This window comes from Saccharomycopsis crataegensis, assembly GCF_037102585.1.
Source record: "Saccharomycopsis crataegensis DNA, jcf7180000000084, whole genome shotgun sequence".
Taxonomy (NCBI): domain Eukaryota; kingdom Fungi; phylum Ascomycota; class Saccharomycetes; order Ascoideales; family Saccharomycopsidaceae; genus Saccharomycopsis; species Saccharomycopsis crataegensis.
The window spans coordinates 3,335,436-3,348,175 of NW_027043829.1; the positions used below are offsets into that span (position 1 = coordinate 3,335,436).

At 34.6% G+C, this 12,740-nt stretch overlaps 3 protein-coding genes across 3 annotated transcripts; 2 read left to right on the forward strand and 1 right to left on the reverse strand. All coding sequences in view use genetic code 12, as the record gives it.

The window, feature by feature from the left end:
* Positions 1 to 2,993: 2,993 nt before the first annotated feature.
* On the reverse strand, positions 2,994 to 3,179 carry DASC09_043960 (uncharacterized protein; the record flags this gene model as incomplete). Its single annotated transcript, XM_064997995.1, has 1 exon — positions 2,994 to 3,179. The coding sequence occupies one exon, from the start codon at positions 3,177 to 3,179 to the stop codon at positions 2,994 to 2,996; it is 186 nt and encodes a 61-aa protein (XP_064854067.1).
* A 2,949-nt stretch (positions 3,180 to 6,128) lies between these two features.
* Positions 6,129 to 7,322, forward strand: DASC09_043970 (uncharacterized protein; the record flags this gene model as incomplete). The annotated part of the gene is made up of 1 exon (XM_064997996.1): positions 6,129 to 7,322. One exon carries the CDS (start codon positions 6,129 to 6,131, stop codon positions 7,320 to 7,322), a length of 1,194 nt encoding a protein of 397 aa, XP_064854068.1.
* Positions 7,323 to 10,311: 2,989 nt separating this feature from the next.
* On the forward strand, positions 10,312 to 11,913 carry TRM1 (tRNA (guanine26-N2)-dimethyltransferase; the record flags this gene model as incomplete). Its single annotated transcript, XM_064997997.1, has 1 exon — positions 10,312 to 11,913. The coding sequence occupies one exon, from the start codon at positions 10,312 to 10,314 to the stop codon at positions 11,911 to 11,913; it is 1,602 nt and encodes a 533-aa protein (XP_064854069.1).
* Positions 11,914 to 12,740: the final 827 nt, after the last annotated feature.

A 12,740-nucleotide genomic window follows, 5' to 3' on the forward strand; every position in this document is an offset into this window, starting at 1 on the left:
CCATTTTTACTATACTATATATTGAAAGGGATTCAGGTAATTTATACTATATATATATATATAATGTTTTATGAAATGATGTCCAAGTAACCAAGCAAACCATATGTCAGCCTGTCAGCCTGTCAGCCCAGAGCCGTCTTTCAAGATGAGGAAATAAATACGTTGACAGATACTGAGTGAAGCACCGAGATGCCACACACTTTTAGATGGGGAAGTTTCTGTGGTTCCTTATTTCTTACTTTTATTTCTTGCTATATATAGGTACGGATATGCTTCACCAGATAATGTCCCAAATATCAGCATTATTACTATCGTCACAATTAACGTTTCAACGTTGGCGAAAAGGTGCATGGCTTTTTTTTTTCTTTTTTTTTTCTATGGTACCCAAGTGACGTTGATAACATCATGATTGCTGTTAGTGCCGTTTCAGCGTTAGGGTCTTCGCTATTTCTTAACCTGTATGGATAAGTTGACTCTCCTTAGATTTGCAAACAAGCAGGTCCAAAATTGGCACCAGTATCTGTTTCTTTTTTTTCTATTAGAGTACAACGGCACACCGATCAAGATTGTGGGCAATCGAAAGCCTATCGTCACTTTCACGCATAAGGTGGTACATTAGCTGTCTGTTTCTTGAATAATTTTTTACAAATATGCGCACTGTTTTACTGTGTAATACTTACAGTAGTAGTGGTAGTGGTGGTGGTGGTAGTGGTAGTAGTGTATATTAGCGACTCGAAGATGTTCTAATGACAAGTATTTTACTTGTACTGATAAGCTGCCGCATACGAGTCAAAAAGAACAATAGATTGGTATTTCCCCGATGAATGATCAAATGAATGATCAAATCGTTACCGGTTTCCAGATTTTATTTTGTGGTCCAAAACAATCTAGGAAGAGATTTTCTCAATTGTGATTTTTTTTGGAACACCAGATGTGTGGAGGTTAAAGAATGCAGTGAGCGACCGCTGGACAAGACTGCATCTCAAATCATGTGTGACCTTTACCATAATCGCAGACAATTGATGTAGAAGAAATACGAATAATATGTTATAAATGAAAGATGGTCACCTACATGTTCATTTAAGACTGTTGACATCAATTGTGATGTTCGATTTCAGCAAGTGGGTCATAATTAAACTAGAAAAAGGCGATACTTCTTCTGAAATAACAACACGTATAAATAAACAGAGCGAAACAAAAAAAAACTGAAGCATCTTCAAAAGTTTAAATGCTGGATAGAAGCAAATTCACTAAATGATATTCCATAAAATTCCTGCAAAACAGTTACCAGAATCAGATAATTTACACTTTTACACGACTACGTCATGAGCTGCCTGGCACGGGTAAGTGTAATCACCAAGCGAGTCAATATTGAGCCGTGATTGATGCCATGTCCTATTATTTGCATAAATTGATTCATTTGCAGCACATGATAGATTTATTGTATATTTCAGATGTTCTCTCCAGTAAACTGAGATTGATATACAAGTACGCTCTAGGGTGACACCTAGCATCTAAATTCATCCACAAGGTCCTGTCATATCTACATCAAATCATTTCCAGATATGAAATCTGTATAAAAAAAAAAAAAAAAAATAATAATAATAGAATAAGATCAATTTTAGGGAATAGCAAAAAATTATAATAGATAATATTAAAAATACCATTACAAAATCCGTGATCGATACCTGACATATGAAAAACGAAACAATAGAAATCAAAGAAACGTGGGTAAAAACCATATGGCCATTGTGATATTGTAATACTATAGAGAAGATCTCAGAAGTTTTAATAACATTCAAACGTTCTTATAGTAAGATTTCAACTAAAGTAATAAAGGATAAAGAGCAAACTATTATTATATATGAACCATATAGAGTTTATATTGTTCAGAAAAAACTTATTATCTACTTTTATGTTTTACCCTCTGTTTTCATCATTACATATTTTTGACTTTTACTGCGTCTTGACACGCTACTGTTATTCTATTTGTTATATAATAAGGGTTAAACATCCTTATTTTTTGATCTTTATATATATTACATAAACCGTTAATTTTCTTATAAATACAATACTATAAATTACAACTATTAAAATCATTACTATGTGAAACCAGATAAACGTATGTTGGTAGTGCGCCAAATCAAATCAAATCAAATTGTATATTAACGGGTTACAGAGGTTCTAAATAACAGGCAAGCCGGGAATTTTATGCTGATCTTTCTAATAGGTAAGTAAAATACTATAACTTTCTCACAACATCACACTCCTTGCTTTAAGGATTAATCACATCACCAGTAAAAAACTCAACAATCAAAAAATTAAGGAAAAAAGGCGCAATGTGAAAATATCATATGAAGTCGTTAGTGAATTACCCATCACTAGGAGCTTCATGAACTGAGATGGAGGTCTTTGTTAGAGGGTTTTGGCACTATATCTCAAATACTAAGAATTTTCGATGTAGTGCGCCTAGTAATTGAATCTGTTTTATCTTTATTGGACAAAAAAAATGCTAATGTTTTAAACTGGCCTCGCTAGCACAATCGGTAGTGCATTCGACTCTTAATAGTAAGTGTCATCGAAAGGTTGCGGGTTCGAGCCCCGCGTGGGGCTTTCAACTATATTTTGATATAAGTTTAGTAATTTTTTTCGGTTTTTTTAATTGATTCTTATATTTACAAAATATCAAATATTGTTTTTTGTTGTAGTACGAAAATCTTTTATTCTGAATTTACAAGCTGGTTTGGACAGGAGGAATATTTTTAATGGAAGAAAACTTACTTCTATTGCCGATTAATTTGATAATGAGTTCTCAGATTTTTCAATGCGCGCTGAAGATGATCGCTGAATATGATCGGAGTCAAAATAATTAGCTCAGTTTTATCAGATTTATCTAATAAGTCTTTATATTATTCATCGGGAGTTTTTGATTCCTAGAGTATCATGAATAAAATTAGGTATGATATACTAGACTCAGTGCATCCCAATCTGCTTTAGTATTTTGTACTGTATCTGTTAAGAACAGCATAATTTGGAGAATAACAAGAAAATTTTTCATGAGAGTGTTCAAGCTTGCAAGGCTTAATCCCAAACTTTTTGAATTTGAGTTTGACATGAAATTTCACCTCAATCTCGTCTGTTGCCCTTCTAGTCTTTTCTTTCGGTACGACTTCTTCCATTGAAATGCAGAAGTTTTTCCGATTTGAGGTTGACTATTTTCCTCTTCTTTAATTTTTTTTTCATTTTTTTTTCATAAATTACGGCTATATTCATTTTGAAATATCTATAGTGGCGTTACTTCTAAAAAGCTAATCGCTTGTATGAAGCATAATTGAACTCCCCGTGTATATATATATATATACAAGAGATGAAAAATCAGCAGTAAATTGGATCTTACGTGTATACTATACTTACTGTACAACAATAGTAATAGGTGCGAGATCGTAAACCTAAAATTGGTACTTTTTTTTTTCTTTCCAATAATATGACGAGTTGTGGACATATTAATATTACAGACAAAAATAAATGAACAAATACAAGAGCAGTATCTACATTAGCTGCTGCCGTATACTTGATTTCATCTGAGTTCTGCGTTTAACAAACAAGATATAGTCTGAAAGGATTTGTGGAGAATCTGAGGTAACGACATCGATGCCAGTTATAATTTTTTCTCTCTTTCATCACATGCTTTCAGTTGGTGCTGGCCTACAGATCTTGTTAAGAGCCAGAATAGATGATTCACAGATATTCACTCATAACCTAAAATTAACCGCCTATTGTGGGGGCTTTTCAATGTAACTGCGGTCAGAAAAAAAAAAACGATCTTTCCGATGATCAACGACAAGATGTTTAAGAATCCCAGAACCGAATTATTAATCCCAATAACGCTAACAGTTTTGGTGTTGTAATATAAATCTGCCTTAATTATTATTCTATTGTCTTTCGAAGTGTGATTACACAAGCAAAATTCTGCTACTATAATCCCTATTATTTTATTTTTTAAGCCGAGAAAAAAAATAAGGCTCTTTTGCGGGCTCAACAATTGTAGAGTACAGTTTTTCATTCCGGTTTGTATATGTGGTGGTATTTTAGTAAAACCACGCCGCTATTTTGATGCAATATCCTTTCCTTTTTTAAAAGATTTTTTTTCTTTCTTTCCCCCTAATTAGTTGTTTCAGATACTGCTCATGTTGATTAGTTTTGTGTCTGCTAGCCGAGATAACCATGGAAGTTCTTTTTTTTTTTTGAGTTCTTGCATATGTCATCATTATTATTGCATTGAATAATTTAATTAGATAATTTTTTGCTGATCATCTAGGAATTAATGCCCAAATGGAAAAGAATTTTCTATTTTTGCTATATTGAAGACGTTGCTTGTCTCAGAGACTTGCCTCCACCATTATTTTTGGTTATCATATTGATAGTTCTTCAACCCGCTTTTGGCTTAAGATAGTATCCATTCTATTATCGTCGATCGAGAAGATGGAAGCTACTGGGATAATATCAGTGTAATTGTTGATTGGATATTGTATGCAAATATATCAGAAATCATCAATATACTGTTGGGAACTGAAACTTCCTAATAAAATGAGCTGCTCAATAGTCAATTCGCCATCGTTAACAACATAAAAAATAAATTAACTAATTACTATCATAATTATGATGCTGATAATAATAATAATAATAATGATAACAATAACAATAATAATAATGCGAAAAACAGCAAAATCAAATTTGAAAAATCAAATGCAAAAAGACAGATATAAAGATAGATTACTGTATAATGTAAATAACAGAAATTGCAAGTCAGAGTGGTTAATATGAATTCTCTTTTCGAAGCAACTAATAGAGAATAAATATGCCACGGAATTAACCTCCATATCTTAAAACCGAAAATTTTTAAAATCAACAAACAGAATATTGACTAAACTAACATTCTAATAATTTCATTTTCCCATATCCATTCTCTATCCATTATGTATACTACTATTCGTCTAAGAGTACACAATTATATTGATTTGTGTGTTTTCCTTTTTTACCACCAGTGATTATTACACAGGTTAGTTAATTTTGTAATCAAAGAGAAAGAAAAGTGGGGGTTTAATTTGCATAAGGACAGTCAATATAACAAATGAGATAACTGAGTACTTTTCTTTTTTTTTGTATAATGAATGACCAACCACAAACATCATATACATTAGAAATGATTTATAAAACTTCACTGCTAGATAGACAGCTTTACAGCCTGGCAACCATCGGAGCAGGGCTGTAGTCAACCGATGGCTGAAAAGAACCTTTGTTGTTTGCTTTGGCGCTATTTTTTTCTTTTGCTGCACCGTGTTGTGAGAGACAAAAAGACCCACCCTTACTATCTCAGCAGTGTAACGATACGATATCTTAGTAATAGCAATAACATTCGTATACACAATGTTTTTGCACAGGCTGGTATGATATTTCCAATCAATAGTAGGCGTTATGGAATCTCTCTGAGTACAATTGCTCGAGATATTGACAGTTTAGACATACTGGGATCGACAGCATTTGACTGCAGCTTTGACAACAGCAGACTGCATTCATCAGCCACATACGGAACACAGTGTTGCAAGTGAACAGATAGAAAAAAAAAAAAAAAAACAAAAAAAAGTCAAAACCTGGCTTAAAATAACAAGAATAGTCATGCTAGTTGAGGAAAAGAGTGGTAAGGGTAAGAAGAAATACATAACCTACACACAGTAGAGATAGTAAAGAGAGTGATACTAGGTGTAATATCCTCGTGAATATTTCAATGCAGCCCCTTGAATATCTTGAAATTCATCACATTAATTAATAGATAATTAAAGTTACCTTAATTAATTAATAATTATCTGTCTGTTATTAATGGCCGATCCTTGCTGCTGTCTAACCACCTCATCTTTATTCAGATAAAAAAAGCTAAAAAATCCTAATTAACGACATTTTATATTCTTGAAAAAAAAAATATTATTAGTGACTTTAAATACCTTGGAATTTTCCCTCCTCATATTCCGAAGCCCTTCATATTATCCAAACTGAATTTTCAACGTTGCTTAGCACCAATATCAAAAATACACATATATACTTTACTATAATATTATTACTCACAACCATACATGCAATCCAATATGTCTCCACATTTCACACCTAAAGCTGCTTGGAGAATTAAGCCAACTAAGAAGCCAAACAACCAAAAACGTCAAGTGGAAAAATTCCAACAGTTGAAATTCACAAATAAACCAGACTGGAAAGTTTTAAAAAAATCAAGAAGCTCAGCAGCCAAAAAGAATCAGTTCTTATTTGTTGACTTGTCTCCAAAAGCCGATACTTCGAATAAAGAAAATAAATTACAGTCGCCATGTACTTTGAACAACGGCTATGAATTCAACCCATATCCTTCACCTACAGAGTCCAGATTTGCTGACTCTCCTCCTAAATGCGTCTTTCAGAATGGTCAAGTCGTCCTCAGTTCTTCTTTTTCTCCTATCCAAAATCATCAGGTGAACTGCTCATTCGAAGACGAAGATGAATGCCATGATGCTAAAGCAGCCTTTGCCAAAATCGTTGGTAAATCTTTAAGTTCCTTAGAATCATCAATAAACTCTCCGGTGATTAAAAAAAGATCGAAGAGCACTGACAATCTTTCATACGGTAGCAGGATCTCTAAACCAATGGTCAGAAACTCAAAGTCCTTTTCTAGTGCTTCATTTGACCTTTCCAGGTTGGTTTTGCCTTCATCAACTCCTAATAGATCTTCTTCCAAAGAAAACACAACCTTTCTGGAAACGCCTTGCACTCCATTGCCTGCCAATACTTTAGGTGCTACTGCACAGTTTGCTGCTGCCGGTGTTAACCATCCTGCTGCTCGCAACTCGTCTTTATTATCTTCAATTTCTGTTGGATCTCCAATACAGCTTGGAGATTTCAAACAATTTACAGACACTACTTTTGCAGATGTTGGTGGCCTTAAGACTCCTACAAGCTCACCTGCTGCCGCTCAACAAATTGATTTTCAACACCAGCCTCAATTTGAAAACCAGCTGTTCGAGGAAACTCCTATAACTACTTCGATGATTGCTCCAAATACTTCCTTTGAGTTCAATAACTTCTCTAATGCCATTGGCAACAGTATGATGGGGGTTCCAATGACAACCACCCCTATCACTGGGATTGGTTCGATCATGGGAAGTCCATCTAAAGTGAGATCGGAAATCTTGAATTTCAGTGACGACTTTTTCCAATTACAAATGGGTCAAATTGGCCAAAAGATTGGCGATTTGGGATTCGATTTGTTTGGATATGGGTTTTAGTGATGAACATTAAATTTACCATTGAAGTGGAGGGGTTGTTTCACTGTTATGTCTTCTTTCTTGTTTATTTTTTTGGATTTGGTTTTGGCTCTATGTTTTGTATCATCTATTTGTCTTTTCTAGTTTTGTTTATTGGATTTATCTTATGTTTATTCAGACGTTATGTTTTCTGTTAATTTATGCGGGTACTATTTTTACATTCTCTCTATTCTTATTCTGGGTTCTTTATTATATGATTCGTTTCTTGTTTATTACTGTTATAGTAAGCGATAATTCCGCTACCATGTATTCCTTTTCGTTAGCACATCTATGTAAAGAATTATTGCTAGGGGCAACCAAAGGCGTAAAAGTATCTTCCCAAATCTACTACTGCTTGCTGGATTTGTGTATCACCGTGCTAGGTCAACAACAGTATTCCTATTCTATATTTGCTATGTGATACCTTAAAATCAGGGATTTATATTAAATCGGTTTGCTGAGATCTATGAAGAAGATTATTAGATCTGCTTTTGAGGATTTGCCTGAAATTTATCACTATAGCGTTCTAAAGAAAAAAGCATGGTTGAATTAACTTTTCCTATTGTGTTGGGTCGGCTCCTTAGTTTTATTGCTTCTTTACTATAGTTCCTATTCTTTCCTCCTTAATAATCGTGATTATCCTGGTGCTCAAACAAAGCCACTAAAAATACGCCATCTGCATGTGAACACCTCAGGGTGTTGGAATTCAACTTCACATCCTGGTCAATGCAGGCGGAAATCCGTGCTAGAGCTCAACCTGTTAGCCTCTATTGTATAACCCCAGAGAGGACATTAAGTGGAAGAAAAGAACTCTTACTCACATTATTTTTATTCTTCTGTAGCATTTAAATCCCAAATTGATGGTATAGGCGACGAAGAAAATAAAATATTAAACAATAAAAAACAAACAAACAAACAAGAGCTACTGCAGCGAGGTAACAATTGTTGTTATCTTCAAAAAGCTTTTTCAGTTATTTGAGTCGGAAATGTCTGATGCTGATGGTCCTCAGTAACCCATTGGTATTTCCCACTAGTGCTGGAGATTTGCAAGTAGTTGCAAATAAGATTTAAATTCCACTAAATACCCCTGAATAGGGGAGGTTGGTTTTAGTTGTTGGCCGTTATAAGCTTTTTTTTTTCTTTACCTTTAGCTTGAAAATTTTCGTTTGTCACTAACGACAGTGTAATAACAGTGCTGACGTATGATTGTTACAGCGAGACTCATTATTCAGAGAAATGACATTAATTGTCATACATGGGAAAAAGTATGAAGATTTGAATTAGACAAATCGGATTTTGGGGGAAGTGTTCTCTTCAATTTTTGATTTTTTTTTTACAAGATACCAGGATGCTATTAGTATTAAATGTTATAAGGTCTCTTCTTACAAGCTGAGGGGATCTTATTTTGTAAAAGACAAGTACATCAGACAAGTTTCAGAACAATCGTATAATGCAACTGTTCACACGTGATACAGACTTTTTTGGCAAGCCTGATTGTATAACATTTTCGATTTGTTATACTTTTTCGGACCCCTGGTATATATTAATTAAGCAGAACAACAATCATCATCGATGTGGTTGACGCATTAATTTATTTTGGAATTCTAAAATAAATTATTTACACACTGCGAGATCATATGATCAATGTAATGACTATTTATAAAAATGAAAATGGCAGGTTACGATCCAGTTACCAATCTGTTGCCTATTTACCGGGGTTGGTCTGGGGAGGGGAGGTTTAAATCTCGAGCGGATCTTTCACCAAACAGCCACGAGGCGTTTTTTCCACCACGGAATTCTTTCACTTTAAAGAATTGTAGCCACGCAGAAACTGATGAAAATAATAATGTTACTGATAAATTAATTACTATTGTTTGGACATTGCTAATCATGCTGGATTATTGAGTGTCCAGTGTATTTTATTTCGCGAGTGTATCTTCTAATTAAACTGGGCGAGGGCGGAGTGAGCCAACCGAAAAGATGAGCAATCCATTATTCCCGCAAAATTGGAAATGTCCTGTTTGATGGAGCCTTTTTTTTTTTTTTACTGAAAGACTTCTACGATTGGACTGGGTATCAATTTGAAACATAGTAGCAATAGCTAACGGTATGAGTATCAATTTCGAGGCGAGCTAGGTGAAGTAATAATGCTAGAATCGGTTACTATAGTATTCGAAATCCAGATTATAATTAAGATAAGATACTTATCAGATAAGCTGTCAAAATATTAGCTGCTGTACCTTCAAGAGCTCGGAAGATGATAAATATTGCTATCTTTGTTCAGCGCCCTCGAGAGTCTGTATATTTGATTTGACGTGCTTTCGTGAAGGTGTCGTAATCTCAGGAACCGTGATTTCTGTGTACCTTCCCCCTTCGCCACCGAGTGTTGTACTCATCACTTAAGCATGTGTACATATGTGACATATGTCAAGCTTTTTTGTAGACATATCAAATATGTCAGACTCAAAGGTGCGTATCATTTTGAATTGCTTGACATTTAAATTGATAATAAGGAGATTATCGGTTACGTAAAAAGTGATTCGCTTGGGCTATCAAAACATTATAGATAAGACACGCTGCCAAAAAAGACAAGAATAAATAAAATAGCTAAAAAACAAGTAAAACAAATAAAGAAAAATTTTCAATTAAAATGACTGAAGATCAAAGTTGTTTTCCATTGAACTGGTTTATTTTTTCGTTTTTCAGCCAATAATAAATATTTGGTGCTCCACCGAATTCGGTAATCTACCCAAACAAACGACACACACTCAGAATTTTTTTTTTTTTTTTTTTTTCACCAAAAAAAAAAGAAAATTTTTTTCAATGCGCAACGCCTAGTTCAACAGTAGAAGGAGCTCTGGAGATAATTACATCAGATATATATTGATTAGTGGGAATAAACTTGAGAATATCAACATTAACGATAAGAGAATCTAATTAAATATTATCTTCAGAATCAACTGTCTATAAAATGTCTGAGCAGCCACAAATAAACCTTGATGAGTTCAATACCATCACTGAGGGACAAGGCACAATTTTGTTTCCTAAGAAAGAAAATGTGTTTTATAACCCTATTCAACAGTTCAACCGTGATCTCAGTGTTCTTGCCATCAGATCGTGGAGTGAAATGTATTTGAAAGATGTCAAAGTTAAGAATAGAAAGAAGCGCAAGAGTAGCGAAATTGACCAAACAAATGAAGTCAACAAAACAAACGATGATACCAAAAACAAGGAAGAAGTGACTCGTGAAAGCAACAATGAAAAATACGAAATTAGCACATTCAAGCCAAAAATTAACATCATTGAAGCTCTCTCTGCCACCGGTCTTCGTGCTATCCGTTATGCCAAAGAAATCCCAAACATTGGAACGGTATTGGCAAATGATTTACTTCCAGCAGCGGTCGAAAATATCGATCGTAACATCCTTCATAATGAGGTTGGTGTCTCAGTGAAGTCAGTATGTGGTGATGCCAATGCCACAATGCATGCCCATGCCAGTCAACATTTTCAGGTGGTGGACCTTGACCCTTACGGAACTGCTGCCCCATTCATTGACGCGGCAGTACAGTCTATAGATGATGGCGGGCTTTTGCTCGTCACTTGTACTGACTTATCAGTACTTGCGGGCCAAGGGTATCCAGAGAAGTGTTTTGCTTTATATGGGGGAACAAACCTTCGAAGTGATGCTACACACGAATCGGCATTGAGATTGGTGATCTCCATGGTTGCCTCTTCTGCTGCGAAATATAGAAAATCAGTGGAGCCTTTACTTTCCTTGTCTATTGATTTTTATGTTAGAGTATTCATCAGAATCAAGACTTCCCCAATTGAGGTGAAAAATTTGGCAAATAACACAATGACTTGTTACTTATGCAGCGGCTGTGGGGCATATACCACCCAACGTTTAGGTAGAGCAGTGCCTAAGGAAGATAAACCCCAAGTGGTGAAATACTCTTGGTCACAAGGACCTCCAGTGGATCGTCATTGTGAATACTGTTCTCGTATTCATCATGTTTGTGGACCAATGTGGGCTGGCGACTTACACAATGCTGAATTCTGTGATAAAATTTTACAATTGAACGAAGAGGTAAAAGAATCAGAAGTATACAAGACCCATGAACGTATCAAGGGAATGGTGACTTTGGCCAAGAATGAATTAGATGGATCTGCGCCATTTTATTTCTCACCATCAAGAGTATCTAGTATTATCAAGATCCCTTGTCCTTCAATTACCAATATTGTTGCAGGGATTGGTAACGCTGGTTATAAGGCTTCTTTGACACATGCTGCTCACGGGGCCATCAAGACAGATGCTCCTTGGGACGTTATTTGGAAAATATTTAAGGATCATGTTAAAGAAAAAGGTTTAGTGACAGAGGAGACATTAGCGAAAATGAACCAGAATACTGTCGGATACAAGCTTTTGACCAATGATAAAATCAAACCAGACTTGGAAGTGAAGTTTGACAAGAATTCAGTAGTGGAAGGGATCGAAAAGTTGAGAAAGGTGAAGATTGTCAGATACCAAATGAACCCAACCAAAAATTGGGGTCCAAAAGCGAAGCCACAATGAAAAAAAATAATTAAAGAAATAAAAAAATAATTGGGAAATAGCTCTGGATGTCTAATGGGTTTAATTTTCTTTTTTTCCATTCTTTTTTTTCTCTTCGAAGATATTTTGGTTGGAGGTTGGAGTTTACACATTTTATTTTTCTTTTCTTTTGTTATGATAGACAAGCCTAATTTTTCATCTTCCACTAGTGCTGTCACAAGTTTATATATGGGCTGACATCGTTAAAATAGTTCAACTATTACAAACTGTAATAATAAATTGTCCACATAATTTTTGAATTGCGTATGCCAAAACCAGAAAGAGATATGGATGTTGTAGCGACACGATGTTATTGCATGAATGGAGTCCAATTATCAGGCCATACGTTAATTAGAAAAACGTTTTGAGCTATTAAGAGGAGTCTATAGGGATATATTTTGCCATATCTCGAGATATTGATGATAATTGATTACTAAAAATGGTACTACAAAAATATCAATGATAGGGCACACAAAAATCACTTGCAAATGCTGAGAGTTTTGAATTAAAATCAACAGCCGGTGATATCTAATAGATAACGAAATATTACTTTCTAATTAAGAGTTACTAACACCCCATTACTGAGTTGACTAGCGTAAACTGTTAACAGATGCAGATAGTCATATAAGGTTACTGATGCTAATTGCAACTCATCAAATCTTGTTTTAATTTAATCGGCTGTTTTTTTATATCTCTTGACTTATGCAAAGATGCGACGATCTTCAATTGACACAAAACTGAAGATCCAGAAGCAAAAATTTAAAAGCAAAAATTTGAAAGCAACAATTTGAAAGCAACAATTTAAAAAG